Source organism: Pseudozyma flocculosa (genome assembly GCF_000417875.1).
Source record: "Pseudozyma flocculosa PF-1 unplaced genomic scaffold scaffold00001, whole genome shotgun sequence".
NCBI lineage: Eukaryota > Fungi > Basidiomycota > Ustilaginomycetes > Ustilaginales > Ustilaginaceae > Pseudozyma > Pseudozyma flocculosa.
Window position 1 is genome coordinate 1,764,003 of NW_006920869.1, and position 22,045 is coordinate 1,786,047.

At 65.0% G+C, this 22,045-nt stretch overlaps 8 protein-coding genes across 8 annotated transcripts; 3 read left to right on the top strand and 5 right to left on the bottom strand.

The window, feature by feature from the left end:
- Window positions 1–470: 470 nt before the first annotated feature.
- Window positions 471–4,259, top strand: PFL1_00608 (uncharacterized protein; the record flags this gene model as incomplete). Its single annotated transcript, XM_007878101.1, has 1 exon — window positions 471–4,259. One exon carries the CDS (start codon window positions 471–473, stop codon window positions 4,257–4,259), a length of 3,789 nt encoding a protein of 1,262 aa, XP_007876292.1.
- Window positions 4,260–5,600: 1,341 nt separating this feature from the next.
- PFL1_00609 (uncharacterized protein) lies at window positions 5,601–6,757 on the bottom strand (the record flags this gene model as incomplete). Its single annotated transcript, XM_007878102.1, has 3 exons — window positions 5,601–5,689; window positions 5,824–5,975; window positions 6,084–6,757. 3 exons carry the CDS (start codon window positions 6,755–6,757, stop codon window positions 5,601–5,603), a joined length of 915 nt encoding a protein of 304 aa, XP_007876293.1.
- Window positions 6,758–7,613: 856 nt separating this feature from the next.
- PFL1_00610 (uncharacterized protein) lies at window positions 7,614–11,102 on the bottom strand (the record flags this gene model as incomplete). The annotated part of the gene is made up of 2 exons (XM_007878103.1): window positions 7,614–8,336; window positions 8,448–11,102. 2 exons carry the CDS (start codon window positions 11,100–11,102, stop codon window positions 7,614–7,616), a joined length of 3,378 nt encoding a protein of 1,125 aa, XP_007876294.1.
- A 1,091-nt stretch (window positions 11,103–12,193) lies between these two features.
- Window positions 12,194–13,357, top strand: PFL1_00611 (uncharacterized protein; the record flags this gene model as incomplete). Its single annotated transcript, XM_007878104.1, has 1 exon — window positions 12,194–13,357. One exon carries the CDS (start codon window positions 12,194–12,196, stop codon window positions 13,355–13,357), a length of 1,164 nt encoding a protein of 387 aa, XP_007876295.1.
- A 982-nt stretch (window positions 13,358–14,339) lies between these two features.
- PFL1_00612 (uncharacterized protein) lies at window positions 14,340–15,260 on the bottom strand (the record flags this gene model as incomplete). Its single annotated transcript, XM_007878105.1, has 1 exon — window positions 14,340–15,260. The coding sequence occupies one exon, from the start codon at window positions 15,258–15,260 to the stop codon at window positions 14,340–14,342; it is 921 nt and encodes a 306-aa protein (XP_007876296.1).
- Window positions 15,261–16,575: 1,315 nt separating this feature from the next.
- On the bottom strand, window positions 16,576–17,772 carry PFL1_00613 (uncharacterized protein; the record flags this gene model as incomplete). Its single annotated transcript, XM_007878106.1, has 1 exon — window positions 16,576–17,772. The coding sequence occupies one exon, from the start codon at window positions 17,770–17,772 to the stop codon at window positions 16,576–16,578; it is 1,197 nt and encodes a 398-aa protein (XP_007876297.1).
- A 536-nt stretch (window positions 17,773–18,308) lies between these two features.
- On the bottom strand, window positions 18,309–19,722 carry PFL1_00614 (uncharacterized protein; the record flags this gene model as incomplete). Its single annotated transcript, XM_007878107.1, has 2 exons — window positions 18,309–18,566; window positions 18,682–19,722. The coding sequence occupies 2 exons, from the start codon at window positions 19,720–19,722 to the stop codon at window positions 18,309–18,311; spliced, it is 1,299 nt and encodes a 432-aa protein (XP_007876298.1).
- A 1,023-nt stretch (window positions 19,723–20,745) lies between these two features.
- PFL1_00615 (uncharacterized protein) lies at window positions 20,746–21,943 on the top strand (the record flags this gene model as incomplete). Its single annotated transcript, XM_007878108.1, has 3 exons — window positions 20,746–21,130; window positions 21,223–21,730; window positions 21,823–21,943. 3 exons carry the CDS (start codon window positions 20,746–20,748, stop codon window positions 21,941–21,943), a joined length of 1,014 nt encoding a protein of 337 aa, XP_007876299.1.
- Between the last annotated feature and the right edge of the window lie 102 nt (window positions 21,944–22,045).

Sequence of the window (22,045 nt, forward strand, 5' to 3'; positions counted from 1 at the left end):
CCTACTCGTCTGCGTGTGAGGCCGTTTGGCGCTCGCGCAGATCATCAACGACCATCACGAGCTCGCAGCAGCCGTCGTCGGCGGCCACGGCGGAGAGCCGGCCTGGATCAAGCGCAGGTTCGTCTGTCCCCCTCTACCACCAAGGCGTCGATCCGCGCCAAGCCGCCCAGCCCGGGGCTGCTCTCGCCCTTGTGGACCTCTCGCAGCTCGACATCCCCGCGCGAGAGTCCGCGCCCAGGCCCATCGCTCCTTGTCCTTCCAACGGCGCCATCAGGCGAAACGCGAATCGGCGCTCGACCAACCCCGATCACCTGGTGGCGGGACAGCAGTTCCCCCAGTTCATATTTCCAGAAGTGGCAGCTCCATCTTACACGTTGGATCACCAGGCAACCGGCTTCGAGGCCGCCGAGCAGCGCCAGCACCAGAGAGTCCCGAGGTCCCCAGTCGCTTTCCACGCGCATGCCCGTGCGATGAGTCGACCCAACAATGGGGATCAGCTGCTCTCCTTGCAATCGCCGTATGACCCGAGCCTGCATTCGGCGCAGCCGACGTCGCATCATTTCGCGCAGCAGCAGCCTCTGCAACAGGTCCAGCACGTCCAGCAGCACCTGCAGCCGCAGCCCCAGCAGCAGTCTCAGCAAGCGACTCCGCCTCAACAGCAGCTTCAGCAACAGCAACAGATGCACGAGCTGCAACTTCAACAACATCAGCAGCAGCAGCAGCAGCAAATGCACCTGCAACAGCAGCAACAGCAGCAACAGCAGCAACAGCAGCTACAGCAGCAGCAATTGCAGCAACAACAGCAGCAGTCGCAGCCGCTACAGCTGCAGCAGCCACAGCAGCAGCAAACACCAGCACAGCTGCAGCAGCCGTTGAGCTTTCAGAATGCCGCCGCAACTGCCGTCCCTGCGGCCTCGATGGTCATGCAGGCGGGGCATCGTCCGATCTCGCACCAGCGGTCCACGTCGCTGGGCCTGAACTTCCACCAGCTCACGACGTCGGACCTCAACCACCAGTCGTCGATGCCGGCCAGTGCCGACCGCATTCAGAGGTTCGACTGGCCCCCACCCATCGGCGCAGTGCCTCCTCAGCAGCAGCAGCAGCAGCAGCAGCAGCAGCAGCAGCAACAGGTCAGCGCGGGCACTCCAATCCAAACGATTGGCGCTCTCGTACCCACATCCATGGCGCAGGCGCACCAAGTCACAAGCATGCCGGGCTCCTCGACCGCTGCGCACGCCGCCATGCTGAGCTCGGTCCCAGAGATGATGATGGCCTCGGCGCCTCAGAGATTAGCTGGGCCAGCAACGTCCGCACCATCTGCGGCAACGACCGGTATGGCCATGCCGTCGCGTGAAACATCGGCCGGGGTTGCTAGCCCGGATCCGCCGGCTGGAGGCAGCGTCGCCACGATCGGCCAGATTGGCCAGCTGCTGGACAACGTCGTCTTGCTCGCCAACAACGCCAGGGACATGTTCAAGCAAGGCGAGCACGGCGTGAGCAGCAACTGCCTCGGTGACTTGCAGCGCTCGCTGACCCGGATCGGCGAGCTCGGCACTCAGAGCCTCGCCACGGTGCAGGCGGATCGAGCTGCGTCGGGTCAGACCCCTCAAAACGAGCAGGTCCAGCAACAGCAACAACCCCACCAGGACCAGGGGCAGGCATCGGCGCCAATGCCGACACCCGTCGTCCGTGGCCCCGCATCGTCGGCCCCCGCAGAGGCGGACAACATTGCTCTGCCCAGTCCGGCGGGCAAGAAGCGGCCCATGCAGGTCGATGGGCTCGAGGGCCCTCTCATCAAATCGCTGCGTTCGGAGGCCAACACGCCCGTGCACCCTCCTTCGGCGCCGCCCTCGGCACCTCCCAGCATGGCTCCGCACTCTTTGGGCATCGTTGCTCCGGAGCCTTCTCATAGCGCTCCCCCGATCCAGCATGCCGCGACGTTGCCGCAGGTCGGCCAGCTGCACCAGGCTCACGCTCATATCGATACCGCTCCGCCCAACCTGCAGCGGCTGCAGGCGGACGACCGATCGCACCAGTCTTCCCCCACCACGCCTCAGACGCCCTTCGAGTTCCCCCTGGCTCAGACCTCGTCGATTTCTCAGGCGATGCCGAGCCAGACCATCCCTGCAAATCCTCCCGCGGCCCAGAATCACTCGCAGCTCTCATCTTTGCAGAACGCGATGCCGCCCTCGGCGTTCCTGGCGACGAGCGAGGGGCTTAGCTCGGAACGGCCTCGCATCTCGAGAAGCGCACTACAGATGTCGACCATGGACGAGTCCACCGGCTCTGGCATGCACTCGGCGCTCGACTCGGGTGCCACGACTCCGGACGGGTCGCAGAGCAACGACGAGAGCTTTGACGACGTCGACGACCAGGGCACCAACCGCCATCTTACTAAGCATCGGCGCCACCGGAGCAGCGGGCCCTTTTCGAGCGGCGCCTCGTTTGATTTCTCGCACCTCGAGGATGGCCAGGAGACTCCCGCTGCCGCTGCCGAACGGGCTGCCGGCGCCGCAGCTCTGTCCCCGGAGCTACGCAGTTCGTTGGACCGCATCTTCCACGACTTCCTCACAGCCGTCTGCTCCAACCTCGAGGCCACGGACGACAGGGGCGAGCTCCTCCACCAGACGCTGATGCCCAAGAAGATGGCCCGGCTCGACGAGTCGCCCGACTTTCGACCGTTCAAATTCCGCATCCAGGCCTTTACCAACGCCTTCCAAGCCGAGGTCTACCGTCACGGGATCAGCGAGGCCGACTGCTCCATCAAGAAGATCAAGCAGTTCCTGTGGACCCAACCCAACATCTCGCGTTTCAACGAGGACGGCAAGAAGGCCAAGTCCAAGGGCAACCACATCTGGATCGTCGAGGCAAAGAAGCTTCAAGAGGGCGGCTGGGAGTTCCGAGAATTTTCGCGCAAGATCGCCGGGGCGCCCGAGAAGATCGCCTACGTCGGTCTCAAGTGGGCCTGGCCGTTGCGCGTCTGGGATCCGCAGGCGTCGTCGTCCAGCATCAAGGCCGTCTTCTCCGCCAACAGCCTGCCGTCGTGGATCCACTGGGAGGAAGGACAGAAGACGCTCTCCGGCGTTCCCGACGCCACCAGCGAGAGCGGCGAGATCAGTGTCACCGCCCACTACGTCCACGCCGGCCAGCTGCACCAGCTCCAGCACTCGTTCCACCTGCAGGTGGCCTCGTTGACCTCGCACGAGCCCGGTCTTCAAGATCCCCAGGCTGGAACTCTGGCGGCCTCGTCGAGTGGGGAAAGCGTCAAGGCCGAGCCTCCGGTTGAGCTGCAGAGCCATCCCAGCATGGCCGGCCCCTCGCTGACGGCCAACATGCAGGCCGCCCCATCCCAGCCCCAGGTGCCGCAGCAGCAGCAGCAGCAGCAATTGATGCCGCCCCATGGCCAGACGCCTGCCGTGCCCGTCAACCCGTATCCTGCCGAGTCCATCAAGTACGAGGTCGTCGACCCTTCGAGGGTCCCGGCAGTCCTGCACGCCATCTCGTTCCCCTTCACGCCGCCGGTGCATCAAGACTCGCGCCAGCAGTACTTGAGCCTGGACGCTGCCACAATGACTCCGCATCAGCCCGACGCTGCGCAGCCGCTCCAGCTCCAGCAACACGCGCAGATCCCGCAGCCGGCCCAAGCCAGCAGCGTGCCGCACGGCACTCCCGTCGGGCCTGCAATGGCCGATGGGATGGCGCAGCTCGCCAGCGCCCCACCGACGATGAGTGGAGAGGACATGCACGCCCAGCAGATCCGCTCGATGATTGAACGGCGCCAGCAGGACCAGGCGGCGTCGTTCTTGCTCTCGATGCCCGCTCGAAAGGGCGCTCATCCGCCGGCCGGACAGTCGACGCCAATGTCGTCGATGCCTGCCGACATGTCGGCGCAGCTACCCGCCATCTCCTCGATGCAACAGATGCAGCCGTCGATGGCCGCCATCGCACCGAGCGTAGCAGCCAACCACGCAGCGCTTTCGCCGGCCGTGCCGGTCGACTTGAACCCGATGAGCCAGGACACGCCTCGCATGCCCACGTACGAGGAGGCAACGATCACGCCTGTGCCGCAGCAGCAACAACCTGCACAGCAGCAGCAGCAGCAGCAGCAGCAGCAGCAGCAACCGCAGCAGCAGCAGCAACCGCAGCATCAGCAACATCAGCAGCAGCAAATTCCGCAACAGATGCCGCAGCAGATGCAGCCGTCCCAGCTCCAGATGGCGCAGCAGCAGCAGCAACATACGCAGCAGCAGCAACAGTGATCTCGCGTCGCAATGTCTTCAGAGAATGACGACCTGCGGCTCCGCTCGCACCCAACCCGGCACCCGCCCACCGACATCCTCGCAACGGCTGCCGCCTCTGTAAATGGCTTCCTTTCCGACACGACCGCTCTTTCTCCCTCCGAACCGACTACAAAGTGACGGGAAGAGCTGCGCTGCTCAATGTATCATCACGCCCTAGCTGGCGCCGACAAATCCCTTTCCGCGACCGCACCTCGGGGCCTCTCTGCGTCGGCATCTCGGCCACCATCACCGCCGGCCGTGCCGACCTCAGCTCCTCGAGCCGGCGCCGCCTCGGACGCGCCCCTCGTCACCTCCGACACGCCTGCCTCCGACGCGTGCCTGCCTGTCCGTCTCCGACCTCTTTCGGCTTTCCATACACCTGGACGAGCCCCGATGACGATCCCAAGATGGCGGGGGGGCAGGAAGGATCTAGAAAGTCATCCAGTCCGCCCGTCCGTCTCTCGATCAAGTCTCTCTTTCTTCCCCTTCTTCTCTCTCTCGTGTTACGCTAGGCTCCTCTATCGTAGTCCCCGCGCCACGTTGCTCCTTCTATGCCCGCTCTTGTCCCGTAGTCGTCTCGAAAAATGTCACCTTTGGTCATGGTCCTCCCCCAAACCCCTCTCCTCCCCCTCTCCCCCTCTCCCCCTCTCCCCCTCTCCCTCTCTCCCCCTCTCTTCTCCGGCCCTCTCCTTCGATGAAGGTGGCCAGTACCCTCCCCGCTGTATATCTGCCGCCTCTCTCCGTGCAGATTCGCACGAGGGACGACATCCGGAGTGCGGCTCGACGATTGAAATCCCACCAACCCCTGTATCCCAGCTCCTCGCCCGCCCGGTGTCTCTTTCTCTCGGCTGCCCTTCTGATCCTGCCAGCCATGCTTTGTAGCTTCTCGCCCTTGTTTCTGTTGGAGCGCGGGATACCGCCGCCGTCGCTCTACGCTCTCTTGCGAACGGAGAGACCATAACCGGATCTTGCACTCGACTCGTAGCCGCTCGCTCCCACTCCCGCCCGACTGTCGGATCGGATAGACTGGCTGGCTGCCTGGCTGGCTGGCTGGCTGCATCGTGTATGTGTTTTCATTACGGGACCTTCGTCCTTCGTCTCGCCCCTCGTACCGTACGTGCGTACAAGCGTGCGTGCGTGCGGTCGCGGTGGTGGGACCCGCTCGCTCCCTTGTCGCCCGCAACCGCCGGCTGAGCCACCCTCGAGCAATGAGGTAGGTGCGACTCGAGTCGAGTCGAATCGTATCGACGAGACGACGGCCGCCCGCTTTCTTTTCGCCTTTCTAACTGCAACAGACGGTGTCCATGTATGGCGTTCCGTTTAGGCCGAGGCGGTGGCCTTCTTGTTCTCAAAGATGGCGTTGATCGACTGCCAGACGACGCTGGGGGCCTGCGAGGCGTCGACGGGAGCTGTATCCGGCGTCGAGCCAAGACAGAGTGATGAGAATGGGGACCGAGGCGGGGTGTGAGCGACTTGTATTTCGTGCAAAGAAGTACCGCACCGATCAGGGCCGGCTCCGGGAGCACGGCGGACGAAAACTCACCCCAGATGCCCTGCTTGCGGTAGTAGTCGGTCACGGCGGCCGTCTGGGCGTGGTAGGTCGAGAGGCGCTTCTTGAGCGTCTCGGCGTTGTCGTCGGATCGCTGGATGAGAGGCTCGCCGGTGATGTCGTCGGTCATGGGCTTCTTCGGGGGGCTGTAGGGGGGATCCAACACAGAGGGAAAAGGAGAGAAAAAGACAGGGGCGTCAGCTTCGGTGAGACAAGGGCACGGCCACCTAATGCTTCTGCGGCTGCAGGCTCACCTGAACTCCTTGTGGTAGCTCCTTCCGCTGGCGGGGTGGATGAGACGTCCCGTGATGCGCGAGATGAGGAGGTTGTCGTTGATCTTGAGTTCGACGGCGTGGTCGAGCTTCTGCTTCTTTTCGTTGAGCATGGCGTCGAGCTTCTCGGCCTGGGGCGTGGTGCGCGGGAAGCCGTCGAGGATGAAGCCGCCCTTGCACGCCTTGTTGTTCTCGAGTTGGTCCTTGATCATGCCCACCATGATTTCGTCCGAGACGAGTCCGCCCTGGTCCATGATCTTCTTGGCCATCCTGCCGAGCTCGGTCTGCTTGGACACCTGGTCGCGCAGCATGTCGCCCGTGGCGAGGTGGCACACGCAGTTGTTGTACTTTTCGAGGATCTTGGGCGCCTGCGTGCCCTTTCCGGCGCCCGGGGGACCGATGAGGATCATGCGGACGCCCTGCTGCGACGAGGCGCCGCCGGTGACGGCGTCCTTGGCGGCCGAAAGGCTCGACGAGGCCTTGCCCTCGAGCTGCGAGATCTTGTCGTTGAGCTGCGAGACGAGCGACTTGAGGTAGCTCAGCTCGGCGCTGCCGTTGGAGCCAGAGCCGGAGCCGCCGAGGGTGGCCTCGACCTCGTCCCTGGAGCGGGGAGGGAAGGGCGAGGCGGGGGTACCGTGCGTGGTCGAGGTGGCCATCTCTGCGAAAGGGAAGGGGGGAAAGGTGATGGGGCAAGGCGGGGGGCGAGATGAGGTCAGGGAGAGGGTCGAGAGCGGTGGTGGTGGTGGTGGATGAAAGGTGGATGTTGGGAGACGGTATGCCTTGGCTGGTCGGTGATGGGCGTCGTTGGGGACCCTGGCTAGCCTGGCCTCTATCTGCTGCTTGATCCACTCGGGGCCGGTCGGGCAAATGAGTGCGCCGATCTTCTCGCCGTCGATAGAGAAGCGAGCGCGGGCGAGTGAGCGAGACTCTGTGTGACGTCTTCTGCCTCTGCCCGCCTCTGCCTCTCTGCCCGCCCGCATTTTCTTCTCGAAGTCTGGCAGGCAGGCCAGGTCAGGCCAGGCCGGCCCCAGACGGCCGAGTTTTCTTCGCAATTGCCGCGTTCGTTTTCATTTCAACCTGCCTGCCCGCTTTGCCGTCTGCCCGCCTGCCTGCCTGCGTTGCCTTGGCATGCCCCGGCCAGAGCCAAGCTGGCAGGGGTGGAGGACATGGGCGTGGGGCGAGGTGGCAGCCAAAAGGCAAGGCCAGGCCAGGGCCCCGCCTTTCCTTTTGAACCTGCCAAATCCGCATCCGATCGATCGGTGGGCGCAGCGCCAGCCAGCGCAGCCCCCCAGCTTGCCCTCTTCTTAGCCCCGACACGCCCCGCAGCCCGATGCCGCACAGACTCAGCCGATCACGCCTCCCCTCCCAGGGCAGGCCTGGCCAAGCACGCCCCGTCAGACCACCATTCGCTCCTCGACCAGTACGCAAGCATGTTACGCTACACTCTGCCTGGTGCAAATGTCCTGCATTCCTCCTGCAACTAGGTAGTGGCGAGGCGAGCCGTCGATAGGCTCAGCGATGGTGGTGGTGGTAGTGGTGTGCCACAGCAGCCGCTCCAGACGCCTCTCCGACGTCGTCCAGCAGCTCGCCTTCTCCCTCGTAGTCCTCCCCATCGTCCTCCTCGTCCACCTCTTCCACGTCTTCATCGTCGTCGTCGTCGTCCTCGACGCCGCCCTCTTGCTCGCCCACATCCTCGAGCACCTCGCCCGAGACATCGCTGTAGTCCATGTACCGGTCCTCGTACGCCGACGCGTTGCTCAGGTCCGCCGGGTTCATGGCGATCCGGTTGCCCGGGTTCGTCCGCCACCCTTCGCCCAGCGCCTTGACCACCTTGAGCAGCCCCGGGTCCAGGTCCACCGCAACCGCGAGGTGGTGCGTAATCTCGGCCTGGAACTGCGCAGGCAGCCGCATCTGCCCGCTCGCCTTGATCGTACCGCCCCCCGCGCCCGCGCCCCTCGCACCGCTCCCCGTCGCCCCGCCCGCCTCCTCGAGCTCGCAGAAGCTGCCATCGCCCATACGCATGTACGACTGCGCCAGCAGCAGGTGCACCGTGGCTTCCTCGGGCGCCAGCTCAAACGCGCTGACGAGGTCCCCATGCGCCGCCTCGTCGTCGCCCTCGTGCGCCAGCAGCTCCGACCGCCGCAGGTAGGTCAGCACTGCCAGCCTCGGAGCCAGCGCAATCGCCTTGTCGTACGCCTCCAACGCGCTCCGTCGCTTGCCAATCTGGGCATACGTCTGCGGTTGGTTGCGGTAGAAAAAGACGTCGAGGCATGGGTCGCTCGGTCAGCCAAATCGCTCGCTCTCTTGTCGTTCGTTCCCTCTGCCACGGCCTCGCCTGCCACTCACCCAGCCGACCAGGTCCCACAGCACGTGGTTCTTGGGGTTGATCGAAATGGCCTGCTGCAGCGACTGGCACGCAGGCAGCTCGTGACCGCCGATGGCCAAAAACACCCGCCCCAGCCCCGCCCAGGCGTTCCAGTGCCGCCGATCACAGCGAATCCCGCTGCGAAAGTAGGCAATGGCCTGGTCGTGGTGGCCCAGATCGTACGCCTCGTGCCCCGCCAAGGTGTAGGCGTAGGCATAGTCGGGCGCCATCGCGGCCGCACGCTGGAAGCACACCAGCGCCGTCTGGTTCTCTCGCTGCAGCGCAAACGCGTTGCCAACGACAATCTGGGTCGCCGCCGACCGCGGCTCGATCAGCGTCATCTCCTGCGCCAGGCCGCCCAGCGCCACCTCGCGATTCAGCTGGAAGAGGACGAGCGAGAAGATGTCCATGTGCGCCAGCAGGTACGGGTTGAGCTTCCGCGCCAGGCCCAGGTGCGTCTCGGCCTTGGCGTACTGCGCCAGCTCGTTGTAGGCGCGACCGAGCAGGCACTGGTAGACGACCGTGTTGCGCCAGCTGGATGCGAGCGATTCGGTCGCCACCATGGAGCCTTCCAGCCCCTTGGCTGTATCGACGGCGTCTGGTCCACCCGCTGTCGCCGCCTCCCTGGCCTTGGCGACCTTTGCTGCGCCTGGGCCTCTTGGCTCGGAGACGAGCACGGCGACCGCGCTCTCGCCATCCAACCTCCTCAAGTGCCTGTAGGCCTCGCCCAGCTGCTTGAGGAGTCCGAAGATGACGAGATCTGCGGCCAGCCACTTGGCCAGCTCCCTGGCCGTCTCGAGCGCCGCGATCCGCTGCCGCTCGGCCAGCTCGGCTCGCAGCCGTGCAGCCTCGCGCTGTGCAGCCTCTTCGACCGCCGCAGCTCTCCGCGTCGCAGCCGACGCGGGCACCCGTGCGCCTGCTGCATTGCCCGTCTGGGTAGCCCACCGAGATGCGGCAGTCGTCCGCGATGCAGGGACCGCCGCCTTGCCGGCCGCGGCACCGCTCGACGCGTTCCTGGCCGAAGCGACCGATCTGCTGCTGGTGCTGTCCGCGGCCGTACCGTTCGAGGTGGCAGGCGTACGCCTGCCCGAGATGCCAGAGTGGGAGCTGACGTTGGAGTTGGCAGATCTCGACGTCGAGGTCGACGTGGCCGACGCGACGCTGCTGGCCTGGCTGGGCGCCGCTGACCGGGTGGTGCTGCGGCCGTTGATGCCCGGTCGAGCGTTGGAGCTCCTCAGCTGCATGCCCGTCGACCGACTGATGGCCGGATTGGCCGTCGTCCGCGTGATTCTGCTCCTGCTGACGCCGCGAAGCGCAGGCTTCTCGTCCTGGCTCACCTGGCTCGCCACGAGCTGCTGGTTGGTGATAGCGCGAGCGTTGGAAAGGGCGCGGCTGTTGGTCGGGTTGGGGCCTGGCCGGGTGGCCGCGTCCGAGGACGGGCCGTTGGCGCGCCGAGCATCACCGGAAGACGAGGCGGTCTTGGCGGCCTGAGGAGCGCCAGCAGCAGCCGCACGGGTCGGCCTAGGCACGGAGCTCGCCCTCGTGACGATCTTGGAGGGCTCCGGAGCGTCGGAGCTTCCCTCGTCCGACACCTTTGCCTTCTTGTTGCTATTGTCCTCGCCCGCTTTCGGCCGTGCAGACGTGGTGGAGGTGGCCGCCGACTCTTCTCCATCGCTCAGCACCGTGCTGGGCGCCGCGGTCGGGCTGCAGAGGGCCTGGCTGCGCTCCGCGTACCTCTCTGCAACGTGCTGCACCGACAGGAGGCCGTCGAAGGCGTTGTCTGTGCCCAGGTCGCAGAGGCCGGTGAGTGCGCGCCAGTTCCAGGGATCGTTTTGCAACGCTTCCCGGAAGGTGGCTGCGGCCTCGGCCGGGCGGTGGCAGCGTGCGTGCTCAAATGCCAGGTCGGTCTTGATCTGCGACTCGTACCTGGCCTCTATGGAGACGAGCTGGGGCGGTTGGTGCGGCTCGGGGTCCGAGGTGGTACCTTGGGCCTTCCTCTTGCCGAGAGCGCTCGATGAGGCGATGGCGCTGGTGGCATGGGAGGCGTCGGAGCTCCTGCCGAGCGTGTGGCAGGCCTCGCGGTACTCGCGGGCACAGCCGGGGTCGGTGTAGGTGGCGGCGGGGCCCTGCTGGAGGATGTAGATGGCGGCCTGAGCACCGGCTCGGTCGTTTGGGTCGGACGAGTTGAGATGGCAAGGGGTGACGGTAGCCGAAGCCGAGGAGCCCGAGGGGGAAAAGGGGAGGACGACGTTGAAGCCGCCGAGCCGGGCGCACTTTGCAAGGATGCGGCGTGCGCGGAGAGAGGCGGGGTCTACGCAGAGTGCGAACGTAGCGTAGAAGGTGGCGGAGCAGAGGTCGTTTTCCCAGGTGATGGGGTCGAGGGGGCGGGAGCCGTCTCTGAGGAAGAGGAAGCTCTCTGCGATGGCGAGCAGGCGTGCGGCGACATGGTGGGTGGAAGCGACGACGTTTTCGCGGAGGAGGATGTGGTGTACGGCGGGTACGGCTGCGGCTGGGTCGTCGTTGTTGGGTGGCGAGGATGAAGTCGGGTCGTGGCGCCTGGCTGCGGGTTCGATGGCAGAAGAGGTAGCAGCGATGGCGGCGGAAGAGGATGAAGAGGGTGGCTGGGCGGGGGCCATTTCTCAGGTGCGCCGAGGAGGCCTCGGTGCAGATGGTCGAGACGAGGTTTGTTGTCCACCCTGGTTGGCCAAGCCGCGGAGGGATGGTGTCGCGTTGCTGTGGGCCAGGGCAGGGCGGGGATCTGCGAGCGAGGGAAGAGGAGCAGGAAGGCGAAGAGAAGGCGGATGAAGAGGGTGGGGAAAGAAGGTGATAAGAAAAGGGCAGCAGCGATTGAAGGTGAAAACGATGGTGGTGGTGGTGACAGGAGGCAAGTGACGACGGCGAGGCGAGGCGAGTCGTGGCTGAGCGAGGGTTGAGTTGGGTGTTGTGCCTACAGTAGCCCGAGCGTCGGCCTGCGAGGTGGAGAAACGAGGGGCGGCCGCGATCCATCCAGCCAGGCCAGGCCTGCCTGCGCGCCGCCCCCTTCGCTCGCCCCCGATCTTGTGCGACGCGCGCACAGCCTAACTACTAATTCCCTTTTGCCGTGCGACAACAGCAGCAGCAGCAGCAGCAGCAGCAGCAGCAGCAGCAGCAGCAGCAGCGCGCAGACTACTGCCGCGCTCCGTCTGGGATCGACTGTGCATGACCACAGGTAGGAGGACGAGGGGCGGCCCGCCTGCCTGCCTGCACGCCCACCAGCCTCGGACAAACAGGCACCGCACCCACGCAGCCAGCTTGCCACGCACTCGCCCCGACTGTCACCCTGCCTGTTGCTCTGCAGGCCACGCCTGCCAACCTTGCCCTCGCCGTCTGTGTTGCAATTTTCTCGTCACCATCAACCTCGGCCCACGTCGTCATCACCGCCCACCCTCTACCACCACCACCACCATCATCGCCGACGCCCGCCCGCCCTCCTCTTTCCCTTTCCCTTTCCCTCGTCCCCCTGGCTCGTTCCCCCCCTTTGACCCACCCAACTGCTTAGGCTCGTCAGCAACCGCCCCTCTCGTTCCTTCGTCCCTGGTATCCTCGCTTCGCCCTATACCTCGTCCTTTCACCCAGCCGTGCATCTTACCCATAGCACGCAGCACCGCTCTCGACTGGATCGCAAAAGGGCTGCCACGCTCCCTCCCCCTCCATCGCCCCTCTATCGCACGCACCCCGCCGCATCCTCATGCTCTCGTTCCGCACCGCCCTGGCGGCGAGCCTAGTGCCCCTCGGCGCTCTCGCCGCGTTCCACTCCAACGACACCGCCTGCACACGCCACTATACCGTACAGGCCGGCGACACCTGCGACACCATCGGACAAAAGACCCTCACTTCCACCTACCAGATCCTCGCACTCAACCTCCTCGAGGCCGGCAGCGACTGCTACACTCTCGAAGTCGGCCGCAAGCTCTGTCTCGGCCGCTTCGGCAACGACTGCCAGTTTGTCCACCGCTGCACCAACGGAGACACCTGTGACTCGATTGCAGCGCAGTACGGAATCAGCCAGGAGCTCCTCCAGGACAACAACCCCATCCTCGACTGCGACATCGTCTACGACGGCCTCGTCCTCTGCGTCACCCCCGGCTCCGTACGCCCGCCCGCCGACAGCAGCATCAACTCGACCGCCATCCGCATCCAGCGCGAAGAAGCACAGCAGCGCCAACGTCTACAGAGGATTCAGGAGGCAGAGGACGAGGCAAAGGCAGCGGCCCAAAAGGCTCAGACCCCTCCCCACCGCAGCTCCAAAAAGGGCAGCAAGAACCGCGGCTCCTCGAAAGAGAAAGAGTCGGCCGGCTCCACGGGGCATCACACGACCGAGAAGGGCTCGCCAAAGAAGCAGCACTCCTCTGAACACAGCAACCACGAGCAGCAGCAGCAGAAGCCGCACTCTGATGCATTGTCCCATGGCAAGAAGCACGAGCAGGGAGGCGGAGCCAAGGCCGTCGAGGGCGCCAACTCGCACGCTGCCCGACCAGACGTTGCCACGAAGCCAAAGCATCACGACGGTGCGGCAGCAGCAGCAGCAGCAGCAGCTGCGACAAAGCCAGGCCCCAAGGACAGCAAGGCTGTGTATGAGCACGGCCACAAACCGCATCCTGCCGCAGCAGGGGCGGCGGTGGGGGCGGCGCATCCTCTGCAGAAGCACCCTCTCTCGGACCTGAAGCCGGAGCAGGCGTCCAAGGACGTGGTCGAGGACGAGCACGTCAAGGCGAACCGGACGGCACCAGCGTCGTCGGCCTCGCACCTGCGCGGACACCACACGGGTGTCAACCACACCCACCGCCGACCGGCCAAGCACGCCGCGGCCGTACCGGCGGCGGATACCGAGGTCTCGCCATCGTCGTCCTAAAGTCGGCAACGACGGCGGTCGCATCTGCCCTGCTTCCCCTTTTTTGCTCTGTCTTGCCTTTTTCCATCGTCGACTCGTCATACCCCCGTCCGCGTTCCCTTTCTCTCGTTTTCTGTTGGGGACGCAGCGTCGGCTCTCTTTTCGTCCCCACGGAAAAGGTTGAGCCCCACCGACGCCACGCCTCGGGACCACGGTCCACCCAATCCCACGCAACTCAACCCACCCGTGGCCCTCCGCGCCCCGTCTGCCTCTCATTGACGTGGCCCTTGCTTCTCAACTTCGACCGCAACCGCTGCTGGACACTACCTTCCCACCCTAGCCTATTCGCGCTCTTGATGGGTGCCACCAATACCGCTACTACGATCCGCAAACCTGTCTTTACTCGACCCCCTTTCTTACTACGACGCCATTCGTCTTCGTCGTCATTGCATCAAACCGTTTCCCTGCGCGTCACCATTCCCCCATCGCCCCCCTTTTTCCCCCCTTTGATCCGACGTCGTTTTTCTAGCCTCGATGCTGGATCTAGATGAACAATGCCCTTTTCTCCCGCACACGCACCGATCTGGCCCTGAAGGTGATGAGATTTTCTTCTCATCTCTCGTCACTCGATATGAAGAGGAAGTGGGAGAGCGAGAGGGGAGTCTAGGTAGGGCCTGAGGGCTCGACCTTGGGTTGGGTTGAGGGGTATTTCGATCGACAGCGAGACGGACAGGGGAGTGGATGGGAAGGACAGTGGTGAGGCGGAGATGGGATGCGGTGACGGGTACCCTGGTATCGACTTGACTTTGACAACGAGAGAGACGGACGCAGTGAGAGTAGTGAGAGGGAGTGTGTGAGAGAGAGAGAGAGAGAGAGAGAGAGAAAGAGAACAAAACGAGCGTTCGTGCGTGGATGGTGGTTATGTTGATGCTTGCGTCGGCGAGGGATCGGAACCAGGAGCAAAAGGGACGGACGGGGCGTGGCGACGACGACGAACCTGGCCTCACCAGCGCGCCGAGACGAGACCGAGGATCTGCTCGCAGATCGACTGGCACTCGTCCTCGCTGTAGCCCTTTCCGCTATCACGCAGCGACGCATCCTGGAGGCTCTTGAGGAGGTGGTCGTCGCTGGGCTCGCCCAGCCGCTCTGCCTCCTCGAGGATCCGCTTGACCTGGTCCGGCAGGATGTCCCACCGGTGCGCCGCGAGGATGCCATCGCCCACGCCGCGAATCTCAAACTCGATCAGCTCGTCGGCCGCCGAAGCCGGCAGCGCCGTGTAGGATCGCGGCTGGATCAGGAGCGTCGATATGGAACGGGACGCGTCGGCCGGCGAGGCCATGCCTGATGACGCCGAGCCGGACGACGACGATGCGGCGCCCGGGTCGACGACGGAGCTTGGGGCAATGAGGTCGAACAGGCAGTCGGGCGCCCGCATCGTCGCGCCACCGCCGCCGCCGCCGCTGCTGCTGCCGACACGGCCTTCCTCCTTTGTCGGGCTCGCCTCGGGCGTGATCAGCCCGCCCGGGTTTTTTGCCGGCGTGAGCGGAGGGGCGGTGGGGTTGATGCGGCGTTCTCGGCTGGCGATGCCGACGATGCGCAGGTCCTCGACGCTGGCGCGGATCCTCTCCCACTGGGCGCGGTCGAGCCTCTCTACGCGCTTCTTGACACCGTCGACGAAGAAGTTGGGCTCAAAGAGCGCGTGCACCAGCTGCCTGCTCCCCGGCGCTGCTGCCGCGGTCGATGCTGGAGGCGCTCCCGTCTCGGCGGTGGCGGAAGATGTGGGGGCGACTTTGGACGTGGTGTGGATGAGGACGCAGGTTTCGAGCGAAGGGGTGAGGCGGCCGAGGGTGAGGACCGAGGGGCGAGAGGTGAGGGCGGCACTGGCGAGGGAGCGCTTGCGCCGAAGGCGAGAGGTCATGTCCATTGCGACCTGGTCAAAAGCAGGCGACGAGGGGAGCGAGGGCGAGGCCGACGCCGACATGGTCGACTGGGCGGTGTACGTCGGGGGCTGAGGCGGGTGTGGTGCGCTGGCGAGACGAGGTTGTGGAAAGAGGAGATATACGCTGGTCGAGGGGGTCTCGGTCACGGTGCAGAGGAGAGGGAAGGGCAAGGGAGATGCGGAAGTGGCGGTGACGAGGATGGTGACAGCTGGACGGAGGTTGAAGCCGTGAGCGGGGAGGGCACGTTGGCGTTGGGGACAAAGGGGAGAGCGGTGGTCGAGGCAGGCTCGGTGATGGTGGTGGTGGTGGTGGCAGGCGGCAAAAGGCGGGGATGTGATGTGGCAAACTGAATCGTGGCGGCAGGTAGGCTTTGGCCTCGTCGGTGGGTGCGTGTGACACGGAGGAACGGGCCGCCGCCGCTGGTGCTGCTTCGATGTAGTCACGGTCGGTTGGAGGGGTGCTCGGTGCATATGAAGACGCAGGCCAGGCAAAGCATGCGGCGTGGGCCGTAAGCGCCAAAAAAGCTGGGGCAACGGCGCCGGTCCAAGCGCACCGTTCGCTTTGATTCCGCTTGACCGCCCGCTTTGATTCCGCTTGATGAGGTTAGGCTAGGCCAGGCTAGGCCGGTAGCCGCTCCGTACCCCGCCCAGTTGCCCGTCCGCAAGGCAAGCTGGCAGGCATAGACTCTCTAGGGGCGCGTGATATGACTCTGGCTCGGCCAGGTGCGGTCGATCTACCTCTTACACTAGGCTGCCGCTGCTCCTCGGACGGGCTAGGTGGGGGACCCACAAGACCTAGCCTGTGTGGCTCCCATTCAGCCCCCCCTTCACCAAGCTTTCCTCGCGCGTCCGCCTGGCTGGGCGAGCCAGAGCTCAGGGGGGGGCGCCTTCACTTCAGTCTGAGCTGGGACCGAACCAGCAGCCTGTGGCTGCGCTCTGCAAGGGTCCCGGCAGCAGCTGACGCGGGCGGCGGTCGGGTCGGTGTCTCATGCGGTGTTGATCATCTTAGCTTGTGGGCTGAAGCCAAGAGGCTGCTCAGATCTGGCGCCGACGGCCGCTTTCAACGGCCGAACCTGGCTCAGCGACGCCTCTTTTCTCTATCTCTCTCTCTCCGCGCCGCTTTCCTTGCTTCCATCCAAACAGCCTCTCTCTCGCATTCGTTCACTTCATCCGGGCCTCGCCCTGCTCGCCCAGTCGCCCTGACCGCCCGTCGCACGCACGCGACCATCTCACCCAGGCAAAAATCACATCTGGCCATTGCAGTCGACAACCACCAACAGCACCCCTCGTCGCCGCCCCGCTACTCCTCCTTCCTCGGGTCGACAATGTTGTGGATCTTGGGCTCAAAGTCGAAAAAGAAGGGCACCACCACCGGCTCCAGGAAGAAGGGATACTGGTTGACCTGCACCATGCCGCACGTTCCCCGGTCCAGCGAGATGAACCAGTAGTGGTTCATGATGCCCGCCCACCAGATGCCACGCCCGCGCCCGTTGGGCAGGTTGTTGGCCACGCACCCGCCAAAGCACCACTGCTTCTCGAACCCGGGCAGGATCGAAAACGGGTTCGTCACCTTGGGTTGCGTCGCCATCACCGGTCGGTCCAGGTCCTTGACCAGCTCCGCCGAGAGCTGCTCCTCGAACAGCAGCTCCACCGTCTCGGGCTTGAGGATCTGACCGCCCTTGGGGTGCGTGCCCCTGTTGAGCAGTGCCACTAGGATTTGGCCGTACTCGCCCGCGCTGGCGTACAGGCCAGCGCCGCCGTACTGCACCTCAATCTTGGACTCGTCCTGCTGCAGCGGGTGCGGGATCTCGTGGATGCTCCCGTCGGCCGGGTCGCGGTACGTGGTGCCCGACTTGGGCGCCAGCAGCCCGCCAGTCTGCGGCTTGAACGTCATGCCCTTGATGCCCAGCGGCTTGAAGATGTGCTCCTTGAAGTAGCCGTCGAGGTCCTGGCCCGACACGGCCTCGACAATCTGGCCGCACCAGTCGATCGAGCTGCCGTACTCCCAGCGGGTGCCCGGGTCGGCGATCATGGGCGCCTCGATCGACGACTTGGCGCACCCGAACGCATCGATGCCGTTCTTGGCGCAATAGGCGTCGACGGCCTCGTTGAAAAAGGGGTACGTCTGGCCCGAAGTGTGGCTGGCCAGCTCGCGCACCGTCGGCTGGCGCTTGGGCGGTCGCAGCGAGCCGTCGGCCTCGATGACCTGGAGCTTGGTGATGCCCGGAACGTACTTGTCGGCGGGCGAGTCGAGGTCGACCTTGCCCTGCTCGACGAGCTGCAGCAGCGCGATGACGGTGACGAGCTTGGTGCAGCTCGCAATCCAGAAGGGCGTCTCGGTCGTCACGTCCTTGCCCGACGAGGGCGACAGCTTGCCCGCGGCGGCGTGGGCAATCGTCCCGTTGCGGTCGCCCGCCCACACGGCGGCGCCCGGGAAGCTCGACTGCCCCACGAGCTGGTCGACGAACGCCTGTGCGACGGCCTGGGCGGATGTCATGGTGGTGATGGTGGTGCTCGGCGAGGATCACTCGGTAGTATGAACGGTGGAAACGGTCGGCGCCAGGTTGTGGTTGGCGGGAGGGAGTGGGAAAGAAGACGAGATACGTGAAGCAAGGTCTGGCTCTGGCTGATGGCTTCCTATATAGACCGTGGTGCGGCTGGTGGCCGCCATCCCCGCAGCGTAATAACGCTGAGGTGCTGTGTACTGGTATGGCTCGTCAGGTGGCCCCGGCGTTCCAGAGGTAGTTACGGCCGCGCTTGCTCGCCCATCCAACCGAGGTCTGGCGAGGGGGCCGGCATCCCGCCAGGCAACAAGGATCCGGGGCAAATAGAGCTCGCCGCCTGACCCCGCATCGCGTGGAGGTCATCACGGAAGCCACTTTAGCTTGGGTCCTCCCTCGTCTTTGTCTTGATCGGCGGCACACTTCCGACCCGTCTCGATGGAGCAAGATACGGCATCTCGATTCCGCCACTTCCGACATCTGCTCGACTCGCAAGACCGGGCCGCTCGAAGCCCGTCATTGCCGTCTGCTTCTACCTCTTCTTGCTCTTGCCCTTGCCGTTGCTCGAGCCGCCAGCGCCAGCGGCGTCAGCGCCGCCAGGTCCACCTTGGGCCGCCTGGCGCTCGTCGCCCTCGGCCAGCTCCAGCAGCACCTCGAGCTTGCGCCGCTTTGACTCGGCCTCGAGCTGCGACAGCATGTACTCGAGCCCCAGCCCCACCTCGTGCTCGCCCTCCATAATCGAGTCAATGCCCGAGAGCGAGAGGTTGATGCGGTGGTCCGTCACACGGTCCTGCCGTCATCATTGTCATCCGTCAACCGACGCGGCCAATCACAGGAAGACTCCAGGTCAGCTTGGGCGTACAAAGAACGGCGGTGCCCCGTGCAACGACCGCGGCGCCACTCACCTGGGGAAAGTTGTAAGTCCTGATTCGGTCAGACCGGTCCATGCCCGCCACCTGGGCGAGGCGCTTGGCGCGGTTGCCCTCGACCTCTTCTCGCATCTTGCGGTCCAGCAGGCGGGCGCGGAGGATGTCCCACGCCTTGGTCCGGTTCTGGTGCTGGCTCCTCGAGTCCTGCATCGACACCGTGATGCCCGTCGGCTCGTGGGTGAGTCGGATGGCCGACTCGGTCTTGTTGACGTGCTGCCCTCCGGCGCCCCTCGAGCGCATCACCTCGGTCTTGACGTCCTTGGGGTCCACGACGTCGTCGGCCTTGGCCGACTCTCCCGAGTTGGCCGAGACGGGCAGCACCATGACGGCGATCGTCGAGCTCTGCAGCTTGCCCAGGTTCTGCGTGGCGGGGATCCGCTGCACCCGGTGCACGCCCGCTTCGAACTTGAGCCGGCGGTAGGCGCCCCGGCCCTTGACCTCGAGGATGGCCTCCTTGAGCCCCAGGCCCGATCCGCTGCTGCTCGTCGTCACGTCGGTGCTGGTGAGCGACAGCGTCTCGACCTGCCACTGACCGCCCCCGTCCTCGTCGGCCGGCTTGTTCTCGCAGAACTTGGTGTACATCCTCGTCACCTCGCCCACGAACAGGCTCGACTCCTGACCTCCGACGCCCGGCCGAAGCTCGAGGATGGCCCCCTCGGCGGTGGCCTCGATGGGGTCGACCGAGGTGCTCAGCAGCACCTCTTGCAGCTCTGCGCGCACGTCGTCGAGCTCGGACTCGAGCGATGGCAGCTCCTCGAGCGCCATCGCCCGCATGTCCTCGTCAGGATCCGACTCGCTCATCTTGATGGTCGAAACAAGCTGCTTGCGCTTGGCCTCGAAGCTCTCCCAGACCTGGCGGACGGGTTCGAGCTCCTTGAGCTGCTTGCCGACGACATCTGCGGCGAAAGTCCCGCTACCGCCTTCATATGTCGATGGCGAGGATGGTCCTCCTTCGGTCGCACTCCCGCCTGCTGCTGCTGCTGCTTGCTCGTACAGCAGCCTCTCGCGCTGCTGCATCTTGGTCTTTGCGAGGCGCACCGCGACGTCTCGGTCGATATCGAGCACAGGTCCATCCTGAGCAGGCGCAGATCTGCTTGCTGATGTCGATGCTAGCCGTGACCGGTACGAGGGGTCGAAAATCGGCCGAGGATCGAGAGAGCGGGCTGTCCTGGGTGTGCCGGCGGAACGGGAGGCGGTCGAGGTGCATGGTCGGCACTGGGAGCACAGCGCTCTCCGCGGAGTGACATTCGCAGATCGCCCTGCTCTCGATGAGCAGGTCAGCAGGCTAGCTGCGAGTGAAGTCGACGGCCTCGACATGTGGCGATTGAATGTCCGAAGTGAATGGTGGCGGTGGTAGAAGTCAGCGAGACGGCACGAGGCGAGGAGCAGTCCCTCCCGGTCCCAACTCGACTTTCTTCTTGAACCCCCTTCCTCGGGAGTCGGGCAATTCGATTGGCCCAGCCGGGTCAGGAGCGGGACGGGGCTGTGGGTCGGAACTCGGGATGGCGTAAGAGGGCGGCCGGATGATAAAGCCAGCCAGCCAGGCCTGGCCTGGCCAGCCAAGCGCGGACCCTGCCGGTCACCCGCGACTCTCTGCCGCCCAGATGCCCGTAACCAGCAGGGTGTCGCTCTCACCACGACCGCCGCTGCCTACCGGTACCTCACTTCCTTCAGCCTCCCCTCGCACGACATCGCATCGTCACCGCATGCGCGCACCAGCCAGCTCGATCCGACATGCCTCATCGGCTCAGAGAGCCTCTCTTCGGCCCGCTGCCTCGAGGATGTGGCAGGGCGACATCCGATGTCGCGTGCACCGGGCCACCTAGCTTCGGCCTGTGACCGCGGCGGTACACAGATCTCGATCCTCGACCAGCCGTCCTGGCCCTCCTTTCCATCGGCCGCACCTTTGCTGCACCGGCACGCTGCCCGCTGCGTACTTAACAGCTCCCTGTCGAAGTCAAGCCGAGGTCAAGCCCACCGTCCTGCCTCCTCGCTCTTCGAATCGACTGCACCTCCGCCTATCACAGATCGTTCCTCAGCATGCCCAGCGCACGCAGAAACAAGCCTGCGTCGTCGTCGACCACATCCGTCCCGACTCCGGCGGCCGAATCCACTGCCTCTTCGGCATCGCCACCGAAAAAGTCTCGGGTCCTTCGTCGAAAGACCGACCATTCCGTCATCGAACGTCGACGCCGCGAAAAGATCAACGAGAAGCTCGTCCAGCTCCAGTCTGTCGTCCCGGCCTGCCGGCGAGAATGCCAGGACCTGTTCGAGAGGCGTTTCGACGGTGCCACCGCTACCGCTGCCGAGTCATCGAAACGGCAAACATCGACCGATAAACTGGCAAAGGCCAAGGAAGACATGCAGCACAAGATCCGGACCAGCATGGTCCTGGAGAAGCTCTGCATCATCTCGCACACCGTCGGTGAGTACCAGTCCTGGCATGCTTCACCTGACAGCGATCGTCCGCAGCACAGTCTCTGACCATGATGCGGGTCTCTCCCTCTCACTTCGCAGACTACGTGTTGGAATTGCGAGCAGAACTCGAGCAGCTCAAAGGTCGATGCAGGTCGGAGCACGGAGCAACCAGTCCGGGCACGTCGCCGGCGGACACCGAGCGCCTGCTGGGCAAGAGCATGGCCGATCACTACCAGGAAGCGCATCCTCCATCGCAGACTCAAGCATGTGTTGGCGAGGCCGAGGTTTCGAAGCGCCGAGTAGCCCGGGGACGTTCGGCTTCGACGTCGACGGCATCGAGCTCCACGCCTACGACGCCTCCGCAGAGCCCACGGCACGCCTGTACGCCTTCAATTAGCAAGATCGTCGAACTGCCGGGCGGTGGCAGGCTCCAAGACGATCGGACCTTGTCCGCGCCCTCCTGCTCGCACGTCGCCAAAAAGGTGCGGCTGCACTGGGGAAGCGACCGGGTGCGCAGCAGTGCGGTCAAGAATGCCCGATGCCGCGGGTCGGACCACGGCTTCGACGAGCCCGCAGCAGCTACGGCCAAGTCGTCTGCTGCGATCGAGTGCTGCGATGCTTGCGAAGATGTCGAAGGCGATCATCTGCCTAGTGACGGACTCTGCTCTGACGCATCTTGCTGTGGCGACGCTGGCGCAGACGACGACGACGACGACGACGACGCCGGCTGCTGCCCCTCGACTACGACGCCGGTCCATCCGGCGGACGCGTGCACGACGGCCCATTGGACGCCGGCGCTGAAGCGGAAGCTCGACGCTGATGACGACGGGCAACCTGCAGGCATCTGGCCGTTGTCCGCCCATTCTGCCTGCTGCTCCGGGACTGCCCCTCCGCGCCCATCGCTACCGCCTCCCGGGCAGCT